Source organism: Mus caroli, chromosome 12 (assembly GCF_900094665.2).
Source record: "Mus caroli chromosome 12, CAROLI_EIJ_v1.1, whole genome shotgun sequence".
NCBI classification, from domain to species: Eukaryota; Metazoa; Chordata; class Mammalia; order Rodentia; family Muridae; genus Mus; species Mus caroli.
Genome location: NC_034581.1, coordinates 80,901,268 through 80,918,087, shown reverse-complemented (window position 1 = coordinate 80,918,087; position 16,820 = coordinate 80,901,268). Strand labels below are relative to the sequence as shown.

At 49.4% G+C, this 16,820-nt stretch overlaps 1 protein-coding gene across 5 annotated transcripts in view; it reads right to left on the bottom strand.

Moving 5' to 3' along the window:
- Positions 1 to 16,820, bottom strand: part of Esrrb (estrogen related receptor beta) — a 159,101-nt gene that overhangs the window by 15,014 nt on the left and 127,267 nt on the right. For all 5 annotated transcript variants that reach the window (XM_029484330.1, XM_029484332.1, XM_021179323.2 and 2 more), the window contains one exon: positions 14,323 to 14,439. In XM_029484330.1, coding sequence (XP_029340190.1) covers positions 14,323 to 14,439 — 117 coding nt within the window. The remainder of the gene's footprint in view (positions 1 to 14,322; positions 14,440 to 16,820) is intronic.

Sequence of the window (16,820 nt, the reverse complement as noted above, 5' to 3'; positions counted from 1 at the left end):
CCTGGTTACTCTCATTCCACATTCTAAGTCTGATTCTTGGACCTCTTGAGAAGCTACCAGCAACTTCCTACCTCTGTTCAGAGGGTCAAATGGTGGTAACCGACTGCCTCTGCGTTGATCTCTCTAAGAGCAGAACCTGAGTAAAGGATTAACAAGCAGGAGGGAGAAGAGAAAGGCCTGTTCTGGATTCCACCGCTAGCTCTGTCAGCCCACACTGCCTTCAGTAACTGGTGGTCCGGCCCAGGCCGAGCCAGTTGGTAGCCAAAGCGCTGGGGCAGAACTGAGGCCACAGGATGTTAAATCAGCACACACAGAGGATGGCTAGTGCTGACAGGTGAGAAGGGTGTTCGTCTCCTTCTCAAGGTGTGATCCACAGACCAGTAGCATCACCAACATCTGGGGCTTGTTAGAAGAGCAAACAAATTTCTCAGGCCCCTCTCACCCTCAGGCCCCTCTAGCTGACCTCCAAATTGCTGAGTAGTGAAGGATCAAGGATGACCCTGAACTTCTGATTCTCCTGCCTGTGCCTCCCCAGGGCTGGGATTTTAGGCATGGGACACCATGCACTTTATGCAATACCTGGGGTTCCAGTCAGAGCTTTGTGCATGCTGGGCAAGGACCCTGCTAACCAAGCTATACCCCCAGCCTCAAAATGAGCATCTTATCAAGATGAGCTATGATGTGCAGGGCCTGTGTGGTTAACCGCCACAGGGCACTCTGGTGGACCTGCTCCAGCTTCCACCTCCATCGTCCTGGACGTTAAGGGGACAAAGGAAACAGCTCCATCCTCCCAGCACAGACCTTTGTCTCACTCCTGAAATCCCCTGTAGTAGAGGCAGAGACAGGAGTAGACAGGATGCTCCTGCTTAAGTGTTCTCCCACTAAAAGCTCAGCTCACTCCTTGAAAGGCCAACACAACCTAAGAAGAGCACTACTACCAACTTCACAGTGGACGGCGAGAACCCCCAGGCACCCAGCATGTACCAGCAGCTGATTGGCTCTCTCACTCTGAATCTGTTTTCCCCACTCCTTTTGCCCAGAAGTCACTCCAAGGGGGTCTTTCCTAACCCTAAAGTGGCTGTTCATCCCCTGTCCCCATCCCCAACCCTCTACCCCATACACCATGTGTTTCTTCACAGCACCGGGGCCTCCCCTGCTGGCTAGGTAGGTGTCCCTTAAGGTCAGGTTCTACCATGACATCTGGTAACCATTGGTGCTTAAGAAGAAACACTGTGTTCAACTCCCTTGTAAGTCCTATCAACAATGGTTAACAGCATGGTTCACAGAGGACTTTATATATACACTGTTTAACCCACAACGTGGAGTGGCTGTGGTTACCCTCATTTAACAAACAGGAACAGACAGACTGAGGAGCTAGCTGGTTGGCCCAGGAAGTGTCAGTACCTTTTGCCCAGGCTCCTTGGCCAGTCTGAGGAATGACCTTCCAGGCCACCTCTCCAAACTCTCCTCTGCACTAACATCCCAGATCTTTTATAGCCAGGTAGCCAGTGACTCCAAAGGATGAATGTGACAACTGTCACCTCGTCTTCTCTGCTTGGAACTAATCAAGGATTGCATATCAAGGACTGGTACAAAATGGGTCTGTTCTCATTCGTAACTCCTGTCCCATTCAAACCTACAAAGCCTATGGGGACCCAGTGGTCCTGTTCAGGCTGATCTAATTCCTGACCCTTGGAGGAGGTGGGTCAACGCTTCCATGTCACCCTCTGGCTAGAGGAGGCAGCAATGGTCAAAGCCACTCTGCTGGAGTCCAGGCTTTTCAATTGACTTTGAAGCAGGGATGCTGCAGGTAATCTTAATGCTTTCTGAGCAATCACCACAGGCTTGTTCCTGTCACATTGCAGTCAGCACCACCACGGTCAGGATCTGCTAATGATCGTTTGGAGTGGAGGACGTGGGCCAGGGCTTCCCGGATCTGTGGAATTCGGGGCCACCACCAAATCCACTGGCTTTGTCTTCTTTGCCAATCACTTGATAGCTCAACTTTGCAGTTGAATACCACCAGCAAAAGAAAGCAACCTCGCGATTCAGGCACAGACCGGGAATGCCAGCCCTTGGGAATCCGGAACTGAAGAAGCAACAGTTCAAGGTCATGCTCAGCTCTACAGCCAAGTTTGAGGCTCGTCTGGGCTACGAGGGACAGAGTGGGTAAGCATCTCCATTTTCAAAGGGTGTGGCAGTAAAGAGTTATCCCTACCGACAGATACAATAGACAATTACTTCTAAATTAGAATATGACCCCAAACCCCCGGAGAGAGAGAAATGGAGTCTTTAAATAAAAATGTCTTATTGTTTGTGTATTTGTATGTATATATATTTTTTAAAGCAGTCAGAAGGAGCAAATAAAATACTAATTAACTTATAGTTGTTCTCTCAGATTAGTAAAGTCTATCATCTCATTGAGACTTTCCAAATATAAAAAGGTATTAATAATGCTAATATGAAAATCCTTGCTGATCTCCAAATACTTAACTTAGTAACACATGACCTTTGTCCTAACTACTGTTGGATACTGAGAAATTTAATGCTTAGACAGTAACTCATGAATACACACACACACACACACACACACACTTCCTGTATCTCCACTTCTTGGCCTCTAAGATGGGGTAATAGGCAACCTCACAGGGCTAACAGTTCACTTAATCCTTCTGTGACTTCATGTGAGAATTTGAAAACCTTCAATGGCAAATAGTATCTGTTAAATACATGCTAGTAGCAAAATACCTCAACCTGAAGGAGGTTCTGTGTTGCTGCTGTTACCAAACACCAGCATGTTGATTGCATAGTATTATATATATATTCAAGACGCCATGATGGGGAAACTGGGTGAAGGGTATGTGGCATCTGAATTTTCTGACAACTATAACTCAATGATCTCAACATGAAAAGTTTAAAAACTTCTAGAAAATTCTGGTGGAGGTGTAGAATAGTGTATGTGCTGGTAGCTCAAAAAACTACCCAGCATCACCACAAACCCCACTCCTGGGTTTCCTTCCACCCCAACACAGAACTGAAGATGGAAATAACCCAGTGTTAGCTGCAGCACAATTCACAGACGCTCCAAGCAGGGAGCAGCCTTGTGGCCGTCAGACGCCACAGGCAAACAAATGTGGCCTAAAATACTTGTTGTCTATTACTTAGTCATCCTGAGTGAAATAAGACAGAAAGGCAGCTACTGCCTAGCTCTGCCTTTGAGGTTTCTGGAGTCGGCATGGTCAGACACAGAAAGCCTGGGGAAGGGAGAGTTACAAATCTGGAATGTAGACTTAGTATGCTCAGGGTCCCATAGGAGCAAGCATGAGGGGTTTGTGCTTGTGGTCCTAGCACTTGAAAAGCCGAGGCAGGAGGATCAACATGAGCTCCAAGTTAGCTTGGGCGTTACAGTGTTCCAGGTCAGCCTTAGCTACAGTGTGAGACCTCATTTACAAAAAGTAAAAATGTCAGGTTGCCAGACAGGACAGCAACAGAACCCAGCAGCCACCTCTGTCCAACCCAAGGACAGAACTGTTGGCCTTGGCTAAGTCACTCTTGCACTAAGTCACCCTTCACCAGCCTTGTGACACTAGCCCAGGGACCTGCAGGGGCCCAGCTCAGAGCCCAGAAATCAGCACACAAGATTCACTAGAGGAACAGACAGGGCTACACAGAGAAACCCAGTCTCAAAAAACTAAGGGAAAAAAAAAAAAAAAAAAAGATTCACTAGAGGAGGGAAGGGTCTCAATCTATGCCCCACCTGCTGGCCTCTGCCATTCACTGCAGGCACCTCTGAGCTCCAGATCCCCCCACACGGATTAAATGGACACCTTTACTTCAGTTGGGCTACTGTTCTTTCTTAATGGAATAGCAACACTTCCCACTTCCCGCCACCTCCTGCCTTGCTTCTCAATTGCAACCCCTTCCCCCAAGGCTGGACGGGATCCCAGTCTTTCAGATGTAAAAATAGCCGATTGCACTGGGGCAGCAGCCAGTTTAAGTTTCTTTCATTTACACTAAAAATAGCCAGCTGAAGCATGGTCCCACCACCTGGCCCCAAGCCTGTCCTGGTGCTGCCCTCTGACTATCAGGTGTCTCTCTCTACCCTCGGGGACAATGGGGTGGGGGTGGGAGGCCTGGAAGCCAGTATCCTTCCCTCATTTCTGTCCCAGGCTAAAGCCAGGAAAAATCCCAGTTGACCTTGCTGAAGTATTCAGGGCTGACATGTTCCCTCCCCAAAACCCAGCACCACCACTGACTGTACCCCCTTCTGTTTCTTTATGAAGTGAAGCAGGTCCTGAACTGAACGGGACTCTGCTTACAAAGCTGATCATCTCACTTTTGAACTGCATGACAACTCTTGAGAAGGGGTTGTTCATGGCTGTCATCGGGAGAAAACAAGAAGACTAGAGAAAGGTCAGGTGGACTTGAGGATGTAGCCTGGGCAGTAGAGTCCTGGCCACTTTATGTGTACTAACACATAAAGCCTTTCATTCGGTCTCCACTCTGGCATAAACCTGTGTGATGGGGTCTGCCTGTAATCCCAGTACTCTTGAAGGCTGAGCCAAGATGATCAGGAATGCAGGCTCATCCTTGGATGCACAATGAAGTTCAAAGGCTAGCCTGGGATACACAGGACCTGGTCAGGGTCACACAGCCAGGAAGTCCAAAGGCTCTGTACTTGGATTTGTGGATGACCAAATGTCATTCCATTTCAGTCCTGCATGGTGAGAACCCCCTGGAAGGAGACTGGAGGACTTGTTCCTTGAAATCTGGGGGATCTAGGGTCTTGTAGGGTCTAGAACAAGTATCTGTTCAAAGCTCTTTGGTGGTTGAATACTGGATCTGGGTCTTTAGGATACATTTATTTGCTCTGAGTATTCTTTCCTGGAGGGATTAGGGGTTGAAGCTTAACCCAGTGTCCCAGTTTGCTGTGATAAACAAGCTTATGGTTAAAAGCAACTTGGGGAGAAAGGGTTTATTTGGCTTACGGGTTACAGTTACTGGGGGACCCAAGGAATGAACTCCAGGCAGGAACCTGGAGGCAGGAACTGAAGCAGAGGCCATGGAGGAATGCTGCTTACTGGCTTGCTCCTCTCAGATTGCTCTGCTTGCTTTCATATACAACCCAGGTCCACCAGCCCAGGAATGGTATATCATTCACAGTGGGCTGGGTGCTTCTATATAAATAATCAAGACAACACACCCCATAGGCTTGCCTACAGACCAGTGTGATGGAGATTATCTCTTCCCAGATATGTGTCCCAGATAGGTTGGGGGGGAGAGGGTGGGGGGAGATGCTCTCCTACCTTATGTTCACAGGCTCCTGCCAACTCTTCTGTGGATTCCAGCTACCCCAACATCTAAGGGAGAACTCCAGTATTCTAGCTATCAATGTCTGTTTACCATCACTCTCTCCCCCCCTAGACCCTTCTGGTCGATGACATCACACCAGTGAGCATATTTCGCCTGTGCCATCCCTGTGTTCCCACTGGCCAATGCCTAAAACTACACCTACCATGGAAAAGTCAGTCCAGCCAAGCCCTGATCTAAGCTTGCTGTGGAAGGACTGCAGACTCCTGCTGGGCAGGGAAAGCACCCTGAGGTTAGGACCAGCTCCCTACAAGGAGCCTAGACCACACCCAGCTGTCATGTCCCCTCTGTGTGGGTCTAGGGGGGAAAAATTACCCAAGTGCTTGGGCCAGATCAAGCAAGGCAGGTCTCATCCCGGGGCCACCGCTTTGCATTTTCTTGCCTGTGATAGACACTGTTAATCAATCACAGCACTAGGGCCGGCTGGTCTCAGATGCTCCACTGGGGCCTTTCAATCATGCACACTACCACCCTGGAGCTGACAGTCCAGTGGAAAGGCAATTTGCCACCCTGCTTCTTGAATTGAGAACGGAGGTGTTGTTAGGAGACCGCAGAGTAAACAAAATAAGGCAAGTGCATAAACAAACAAACAAGGTCGTTTCTTGAGGAGGGGGAAGTTCAATGACAAGGTCTACAGGGGGCTGTGACAGCCAGTGATGGGGAGGGTGACATCTACACGGAGACTGAAAGGACAAGAAACCTGCCTTCAGGAATGCACTCCAAGGCAGGGCAGTATCGGGATTTTCTAAGGAGAAAAGTTAACCAGGCTTGGAGACTGAAAGCAAGCCCTCGAACGCGACTAGGACACGGCGGCGCGGATGATGGCGGAGTAGCAGGGCACACCTGAACCTTACTGTCAGATTCTTGGCATTATTCTAAGTGCAATGGAGAACTCTAGGAGATGGCAGACTCTTCATTAAAGGCTTTTAAAAGTCTGTTCTGAGCTGGCTGAGGTGGCACATTATCAATAATCCCAGCACTTGGGAGGCAGAGGTAGGGGAATCTCTGAGTTTGAGGCCAGCCTGGTCTACAGAGTGAGTCCCAGGACAGCCAGAAAAACCTTTTATCTTGAAACCCCACCCCCCAACACACACACAAGCTAGCATGGCTTCTAACTTAGCACTGCGTGGGGGCAGAGATGGGAAGACCACTGCAGCTTGCAGGTGCCTGCTTAGCTCCAAGCTCTGTAGACAGTCTAAGAGAATAAGGCAAAAAGTGAGAAAGCAGGGTGGTCAGTGTCCTCTTCTGGCCTGGGCACTGGTATATACATACTATGTACTATGTATACCATATACTGTATACTATATATATACTGTATACTACACCCCATCACCACCACCACCACCACCACCACCACCACCACCACCACCACCACCCCACACACACACACTGGAGCTGAAGATGTATTCCAGGCCCTTCTCCTGGGAGAATAACTCTTCCACATACACGTCTGGGAAACAGAAGCACAGTGCTTCTGTGACAGCCTAGTCTACACCCAGCTCCATCATGGCCCAGTTGTGTGGGTCTAACTAAGCAAAGGAGTTAGTAAACTCCAGTCTGCTGGTCAAGTCCAACCTTGCCCTTTATGAAGACACACTCGGCCTATCATTACATCAGTGGTGTTGAGTACTTATAGAAAAACATCCTGTTTAGTGGCTTCTACTTCAGAGAAACAGAAGATAAGCAAACCTTGTGAGAAGCAGCACTGCCTAGGAGTTACTGGCTACCTTGGTCCAGGATCCTAGGGCTAGGATCAGTGGACCTGAGTTCAAATCCCAGCAGCAGTGTCGAGTGGCTCCCAGCTGCCTAATTCCAGCTCCGGGGGATCCAAGGCCCTCTTCTGGCTTCCAAGGGTACCCAATGAACACATGGCACACAGACACAACTTTTGTTTTGTTTTGTTTTGAGGCAGGGTCTCAGAGTGCATGGAAACTTAATATGTAGACCAGGCTGTCTGCCTCTACTTCCCAAATGCTGGGATTAAAGACCTGTGTGCGGGGCTACACCCAGCACACAGAATAATTAAAGACAAACTCATGCGTATATTCCAGGACAGCCAGAGCTACATAGCCCTATCTCCAAAAAAACAAAACAAAACAAAACAAAACAAAAACCACCCAACCCCATCCCCCCCCAAAAAAAAATCACTTATAAAGTCATTAAAAACTAAAAACCAAAGTAATAGAATAAAACTAGAAGCTGGGTACGATGGCTCATCCGTCTTCCAGCCTTCCAATTCCAATTCCAGCCTTTGGGAAACTGAGGCAAGAGGGTTGCTGACAACACTATTTTGAGCTACAGAATGAAAACCCATTCTGACAAACAAAAACCTCCAGATGAACCTGCAGGGAAACATAAAAGCCAGGATAACAGTTTCCTCCAAGAATGAAGAAAAGAAACAGGCAGAATGACAGGGATCTTTAATGGCGTTTCTGCCTTCCTGTGGTGGGGGTGTAGGTATTCTTCCTGCTTGGCATATGCTCACACCTGTCCTGGGCTGCTGAGATGTCCCAGCAGGGAAGGACGTCACCAACCAACCTGACAACCTGTGGCCCACATATTAGAGGGAAAGAACAGACTCCCGAGAGTTGACCTCTGACCTTCATACACATGCCATGGTATCTGTACACACACACACACACACACACACACACACACGAAATAAAGGTAAGAAAGTATATTGGAAGATGGGTGTACTTTCTTCCATACCAACCAGGTTTTTGCTGAGCCCACAACATCCCAGCTAAAAACAACCCCCAGAGTACTGAGTGGATGCCTATGTGATTAGACTTTGCCAAGTCTGTGAATGAAAGGACCCTGTGTCCTGACTGTCCTGGAGAACTGGAGTCATAGGTGTAGGTCACAGGCTTGAGAGGATTGTGGAACTGCTACTCTGTACAGCCAGAGACCTTTGGACAACTACATTACTATTAACGAGAATCAGGAAATTGACACTAAAGGAGCTGGGGGGTGGTGGCTTATGCCTGCAATCCCAGCACTTGGGAGGCAGAGGCAGGAGGATCTTTGTGAATTCAAGGCCAGCCTTGTCTACAGTGCCATACTCCAGGACAGCTGGGGTTGCATAAAGAAACCCTGTCTCAAAACAAACAACAGAAATCTATATAAGAGACTGAGGCAGAAGACCTACTACTCAAACTGGGAAGACTCCATGGTAGCGGGATAAAAAGTTTCCACTTGGCCCAGCGTGGTGGCATCCCAGCTACTTGGGAGGCAGAGGCAGATAAAGTCAGGGTTCAAGGCCTGCCCAAGAAACTTAGTGAAACCATGTTGGGTTGTAGCTCAGATAGGTAGAGCAGCTGTCTAGTATATACTTGGTCCTGGGTTTTATCCCAGTACTACCATTAATTGAGAAATTCTATTTTACTATTTCTATTTTCAAGACAACATGAAGCAGGGATCATTAGCTAAGTGCGTATGTATGGGGACCCCAAACGGCTTGCTAGATACAGAAAAGAGAAAAATCATTTTGGGGGGTTTTAGGAAAGGGAAGATTCAAACACCAGAGTCTGGTGGGTCTGGAAAGCTTAGCCTGTACCCTGCACTACCTGCATCCTCAGATGTCTGCTAACAAAGGACTTTCATGTTCTTAACCAGACAAAATGAACCCACAATGCGATAGGTATGTTCACTAATTTGCTTGAATACTATCTTTCATGTAGTATATACCTAAAGCTACCCACCAGTTAAAAACAAAACAACAACAGAAAAAAAAAAATCAATGCTATTATACTTATCTCTTATCAAGGAAAAAAAAAAAATCAACATCATGGTAGAATCCAAGAGCCATCCCAGGTGTCATCCCAAGATGACAATGGGCACACCATGACTCTCATTTTCCTGGAGGGAAGCCAAGCCTAGGGAGGTCTAAGTAGCTTTCCCAGGGAGCTGCTAAATGGTCAAGCAGGGTCTGACGAGATGGGCTGAGCTTGTGATCTAATGTTCTGGTGTCAAATGCCCGGAGTGAAAGGTAATAAGAATTCCACACAGCCAGAAGCAGCTGTCTGTATTCAATCAACACCTGTCCAGCCAGAGGTCATTGTACCTGCCTGTCCAGGATGCTTTGGGGAGACCTTCTAAGCTATCAGATTGGGGGGGGGGGGCTGGAGGGCACATGTGTATAGGCAGAAAGTAGTTCAACACTGTCCTCTGACATGCTGGAGAGTTGGTTTGTTTCAAAACATTAATATATTTTGGAAAAGCAAGAGAACGTCTCTTCCTTCATTCACAAGACCAGAAGAGCAGTAGTATTTCTGGCACAGACTAGAGGCAGAGCACTCTATAAATACAAAACTATTAGATCCCATGCAGCAGGAACCTGATCAGGCCCCCTTTTAATTTCCTGACATGAGCTGGCCACTAACCCAATTACCCAGAATCCCTGGAGGACCTTTCCACTTTTCCATCGTGCTCTGAGCGAGTGAAAGCATATTGTATGGCCGTCAGCCCAGCTCTCGCTGAAATCAAATTTCTCTCAGAAAACACTTGGGAAGAGACAGGCAGGGCTGAACAGGGAGGAAACAGCAGGAGTGGCTGGAGAGTGGGTAGGTCTGGAGGAAGGTGGGGCTGGCAGGGACAACCTGCCTGGGCGGAGGCATAGCTTGGGGGGGAGGGGCACGGCAGTGGGGGAGGGGCGGCGGGGGAGGGGGGGGACAGTTGTCGTATGCAAGTCCAGGAGCTGAACTGAAGACTTGGGGGTGGGGGTGCCTGGTAGAGGCAGCAATCGGATTGATTTTCAGAGTTCTTCTGGTCTGAGATGCCAGGAGGCCTGTCTGTCTCATTTCATTCTGATCCCAGAACTTAGGGAGGATCTGCTTAAAGTAATGCCACCCCCTTTAGAGTGCCCCCAACAGATCCAAAGGAGACCAATGGGTCCTGTCGACCTCACTCAGCTCTGTGGGCAGCTGAAGGAAAGACAAGCAGAACCTGAGCGAAATCTAAGGCTACCTGAACTGGCGCCAGGGAGCTGACGCACCTGGTGAACAGCAGGTATCAATACAAGTGAAGAAAGGGTCCAGTGTTCTGTACAGGAACCACAAATGCCAGTCACCGGCTCCGAACCCAAGTCACACTTTATATTCAATTCTACACTCTGAAAAAGGTCGACTTTCCCAGAAAATACGAATTGCCATTCGTAGGATCTGCATAAAGACTCTAGGACACCGCCTTCACTCACTGACTATTCCAGTCACCCCAGGATAGAGAGGGCAATGCCAAAGGAAGCCACGTGGGGAACAGGATCCATCTCCAACCAGCTAAGGAATGGGACAGGCTTTGATCCCGCGACAGAGGGACACCACACATCTGACATCATCCCTAGTAATGGCTGGAGCCCCCAAATCATGGATCAGTGGCATGCACTATTTTACTAAGAAAGTTATTGGTGACATCTTGAACTGCTGTAGGGTGCTGAGCTAAGAGTATTGGGAAGGACGCACTAGCTGTGTGAGATTAGAAGAGCCCAGCAGCTTAAAGCAGGGTAGCAAAAAAATATTCCCTATAATGGAAAATATGGTTCTGACATTTTGTGACATGTAGAACAGGGGTGGGGACAGGGGCAGGGGAGGGCATGTTTCTATTCCCTACTTCCCTGTAAGACTCGGGAAGCACTGTTATTCCACTGACTGTGAGACCCTAACACAGGGAGCAAGCAGCACAGCCAAGTGGGCCGTTTGTTTCCAGAATCAAGTCAGAGTGGGGCAGGAGCCCAGGCTAGCCCCCAGGGATTAGACCTTGAACATGATAAGCAAGGAGGGACACCCAAACAAAGCAGGAGCCAGGACTACTGCCAAAAACTCTTCCTGGCAGAGACCCAGACTCCTGCAGGCTCCTCCAAGGCGGGTCCCTGTGGGGCTTCTGATGTCAGGTAGCACAGAGCTCTATGGGGACCCACACAAGCCAAGAGCTCAGCTTCATCCACACTCAGGGGGCTTTTTCTCTTTCAGATACAGGCCTGCCAGGCCTGGAGGTGTGGTGGGATGTGCCCTGGTGACTGTCTCTTCCTCCCTCAGGTAAAGCTCCCTAATGGCCGAATCAGGCTCAGTGTATCAGGACAGAGAGACATCCGGCTACCATGGGGAAAAAAGGCACTCCTGGAGGGGCAACTCTGGGTTCACCCTGCAAGTCCTCCCACTTGGCCAGTGTGCATCCTCCCAGCACCCGACTCCCACCATTGGAGACCTGCATTATCCATGGGCTTATCTTTCAGGGGCCAGGCCAGGGATCTCCCCATCACCACCACCCGCCGCCGCCCGCCGCCCACCGCCGCCCGCCCGGCCCACCGCCGCCCGCCGCCGCCCGCCGCCGCTGCCCGCCCCCCCCCCCCCCCCCCCCCCCCCCCGCCACCAGCCGCTGCCCTTCGGTGTGCTTGGCCATGCCTCTCCGGTCATTGGTGACATGACAGGAAACCTTCCTGGGGACCACTAGAAAGTATCCTCCTCTTTCCAGCACTGGATAACTCCTAGAGAGAATCCTGAGCATTCCAGCTGTCAAGAGTAGCCATTTCCCCATTCATGGCTTCTGTCATGGGGGATAGGGGAGAGCAGAAGGCATGGAACAAGAAGTCCAGACCCAGGCCTGATCTTCTCAAGAGAGGGTGGCTGAAGTGCAACAGCCCATCATCTCTCTAAGGGTGAGAGCCTGCCTTTGCCTTGATTTCCTTAGATGTGGAGAACCGGCAGAGAGTGAGGCACACTCCAGACAAGGAAGTATCTGCTCAACGGGCTCCAGCCTGGACTGGTGTTTGACTCAGCTTCCAGAACAAGATGGCAGTTCTATCTCTGCGGCTTAGGAGACTTATGGCTCTTCAAATCCTAGAAACTCTCCGGCTCCCGGCACCAAAGATGGTGTGTAAGGAGACCAACCAGGCCTGCCTCTGTGGGCCTCCTCATCTGTGAACACCAGGAAGCTCAGAAGCAGAGAGAGCCTGGTGTGGGCAGCAGCGGATTGAATCCAACCTCCATCTTAGTCACACCCACATACAACCAAGACCAAACCTGTGCCTCAGTCTTCCATACAGCAGGCCCAACACAGCCCATTTCAAAGGAGAAGGAGGCTGTTTCCTCCACAGAGCCCTCCGAACCACAGCCAACACATCACCAAGGGGTTAAGAAATGACAAAGGAGGGAGTTTTGGTGAATAGTTTTACTTGATACAAGCAATAAAGTTATCTGAGGGGAGGGAACCTCAATTAAGAAAATGCCTCCATAAAATCAGTCTGCAGGCAAGCCTGCAGAGCATTTTCTTAATTAGTGATTGGTGTGGGAGGGCCCAGCCCACTGTGGGTGGGGCCATCCTGGGGCTGGTGGTCCTGGGTTCTATAAGAAAGCAGGCTGAGCAAGCCATGAGGAGGAAGCCAGTAAACAGCACAGCCTCCAGGTTCCAGCCCTGGACAGTTCCTGTCCTGACTTCCTTCGATGATGGACTACAATGTGGAAGTGTAAGCCTAATAAAACCCTTTCCTCTCCAGCTTGCTTTGGTCGTGGTGTTTCAGCACACCGCAGACCCACGAGGCATTTGGGATCTGCCCCGAGAGCTTCTTCATTGGTGCAGAAGCTGAGCTAAGCTGAGCCCAGGTGAGGAGAGAAAGGACCCGGAATTTTCCCTCACACTAGAAGGTTCGCCCAAGCTGTCTCATAGGCAAAACAGCTCAGAGGCAGACACTTCTCCAGGGCACAGGAGAGGGGCGGAGAAAGTCCTCAGCCTGCTGAAGGCTGAGCTAGGTTTGGGAGGTGAGTGACCCCATCTTGCCCTTCTCAGGGAAGACTGCACCCCCGCCCCCAGCATGCCCCTTTCTTGTTGCCTGCCCTGTTCCTCATCCCCATAAACGTTCCCTGTTTCCTTCCGTGTTAAGAAGGATCAAGGCTCAGAAGCTGATCTGTAAGAATTTACACTGGCTCTCTCTGAGGGAGACAAAGTGTGCACATGCAAAGATGTGGGTATGGGCAACGGATGTGCGTGAGTGCACACACACACACACATATGTACGCACGCATGCCATTCCCAAAATGGTATTGAATAAGATTCAAACCAGGCCCATCCACAGAGATGATGAAGAAAGAAGGGCCTTACAGCAGCCATACAGTAAGTCGGACATCACCTCACAGTTCCTAGGAGCCACATTTAAAAGGAAAAAGACTCACAGGTTGTTAGTTTCACTGCGCTTCAGTTAACTCAACCAAGGACCAGGGTTTGGTTCCCAGCACCCACTGGGCAACTTACAACTACTCCCAGGGCATGGATGTCCTCTTGTGACCTCCAAGAGCACCAGGTATGCACACACATACGTGCAGGTACTTACTCACACACACACACACACACACACACACACACACACACAGAATAAATACAAACTTGTAAGGCTAATTTCCTTAGAACGCTATCTTTAAAAAAAAAATCCATGAAGGATAAAAGCTATTCATAGATCCAAAGATATAAATAAAAGAACCAAACACCTGGGCTCCATGGAACTAAATAAAACTCAGTTGGCACTTGGGTCACCTATGGCATGCAGCAACTCTGGAGAGTGCAAGGGCTCACCTGCAAACCTGAGGGAGGACTAGGGATTCTAAGGTCACTTGCCAAGATGGGTGGGGGTGGGTGTGAGTGAGAGGCTGCTAGCCCAAATGAGGACTTCCCAGAGTGACAAGCTTATAGCTGAGGCTCCAAATAGGGTCTGGAGTACCAAAAGGATCCTTGGGACCTCTGGGCTTCCATACTGCTGACCCACAGTTTTCCAAGAAGAGATGCCCGGCAGGCTATGATATGACAGCTACGATGCAAAGCAGCCTATAGCTGCATGTACGCACATACTGCCCTTGGGAAGGTCCTTGGTGTGGCCCTCAGCCTATAGGCACCCTTACACAGGTCTGACCCTCCCCACCAAGACAAACCAAGTGAAGCCCCGACCCTTGTGCTTGGCTATGAGCCTCTTACCTTCCTTCAACATCCCCACTTTGAGGCATTTCATGAATCGGCAGGCCTGACAGGACTTGCGCCTCCGTTTGGTGATCTCACATTCGTTGGTGGCCGGGCAGTTGTACTCGATGTTTCCTGCAATGACAGAGAGATGATTGCCAGGTGTCTGTGGTTTGTCCAGGACCCCCAACCAATTAGGTTGACAATCTGGGCATTAATTGGCCAGAGCTGACTTGCCCTCCCCCCACCCCAGGGTTGCATCGGGAATTGTTTCTAGAAGCAGGGTCCTAAGTGGCTGTCAGAATGCTTCAAACTCTCCTATGCCAATTCCAACCAGTGAGGGGGGGGTGGGGGGGGAGGCCAAAAAGTCACCTGCAGAAAAATGTTCTTCTGAGAATGGTCTCTCAGAGTTCTGAAACGACCACGAGATTTGGGGGAGGGGTGGAATCAAAATATGCTGAGCCAGCATTTTACCTCAGGCAAAGAGCCACCATGTAGAGCTGAACATTAACACAGACCACCCCGGCTCCTCCTCCAGACTCTGCCTTGCACCAGTCACTAGGAAAAGCCCAGGAAACTCTGCAAGGACCTGGACTCTGTCCCCCACTGGGTCTAGGAAACACTTTCTGGTTACCTAGCCTTAGTTCTCTCATCTACAAAACAGTTGTTAGCTCCTGAGGGAAGGGTTAAGCAAAATCTTATGTGAAAGATCACTTTAAAAAACTGCAGCCTTGGCCAGGCAGTGATGGCACATGCACGCCTTTAATCCCCAGCACTCGGGAGGCAGAGGCAAGAAGATTTCTCAGTTTGAGGCCAGCTTGGTCTACAAAGTGAGCTCCAGGACAGCTAGGGACTACATAGAGAAACCCTGTCTCGAAAAACCAAAAGAAAAAGAAAGAAAAACCAAAAACAACAACCACAATGTAGCCTTGGCACATGCCTTTCATCCTAGCACCCAGGAGGCAGATCTCTGTGAGTTCAAGGCCAGCCTGAATTCCAAGACAGCCAGGGCTGCAGAGAAACCCTGTCTTGAAAAAATTGTAGCCTAGGTTGGATGTGGTGGTGCCCACCTTTAATGCCTGCAGAAGCAGGCCAATCTCTGAGTTTGAGGTCAGTCAGGACTACACAGTGAGACCCTGTCTCAAAAAAATAAAAATAAAAATTGTAGCCAAGGTTAGACATGATAGTTTATGTTCCTGTCTTTTTTTTTTTTTTACTATTATACATTTGGTTATTTGTGTGTGTGCGTGTGCGTGTGTGTGTGTAGGTCAGAAGACAACTTTCGGGGAGATGGTCTTCTCCACCCACCACGAGGTTCGTGGGGATTGTACTTAGGTCTTCAGGCTTGCCGGCACACTGCCTTCACCCAGTGAGCCATCTCACTGGCTCTGCAATTTCAGCAGCTGGGTGGGAAGTGGAGGCAGGAAGGAGGTCAGGGATCAAGTCATTCTTGTCTGGGAATCAAGTACAAGGCCAGCCTGAATTAGGAGACCCTGTCTTCAGAACAAAATGGGTCTGAGGACATCGCTCGGCTGTAAGTACTTGCTTAATGTCTCGAAGTCCTGGGCTGCGCATTACACCACATACGCCAGGCCTGCTGGTGATCTAGCACATGGAGGTAGAGGCAGGAGGGTGAGAAATTCAAGGTCACCATTAGCTACAGACCAGGAGTCGGAGGGCAGTCTAGACCACAGACACACAGCCTATCTCAAAAAAACTACATAGCCTGTGCTGGAGAGATGGCTCAGTGGTTAAGAGTGTCGACTGCTCTTCCAAAGGTCCTGAGTTCAAATCCCAGCAACCACATGGTAGCTCACAACCATCTGTAACAAAATCTGATGCTCTCTTCTGGAGTGTCTGAAGACACACTACAGTATACTTACATATAATAAATAAATAAATATTAAAAAAAAAACCACATAGCCTGTCTCATACAGAACCACTGTCTAAGTCCGGCAACCCATTCACTTTGTCCCAGCACCTGGGGAGATAGCGAAGGATGCTCAATAGTTGGAGCGCAAAACGTCCAGACTGTCTCAACAAACCACTCAGCACATGGGCTGGTTGTTTTATAAACACATGTTCATCCTGCAAATATGGCTGCCTTCCTGATACAGGGACAGTGTCTACCCTGGCTTCCCTGTCTATTCAACACCTATTTAACAAATGTGGGCTGTGTGCCTACAACATGCCTGGTACTAGAAGAGGAACAACAGAAAGGCACCAGGCCCTCAATCCATCCCAGAGAGTGAGGGAGAAGCTGGGGACCTGCCCTGGCTCCCTGTCTACCTACTATGTGCAGCCTCTGGATCAGCTCTCTAGACCCTTAGCACAACTCTGAGTTGGCCTATCAGTGCCCAATTCACAGACCAAGGAATGGAGACTGTACTGGCTAGTTTTGTGTCAACTTGACACAACTGGAGTTATCACAGAGAAAGGAGCTTCAGTTGAGGAAATGCCTCCATGAGATCCAACTGTAAGGCATTTTCTCAATTAGTGATCAAGGGGGAAAGGCC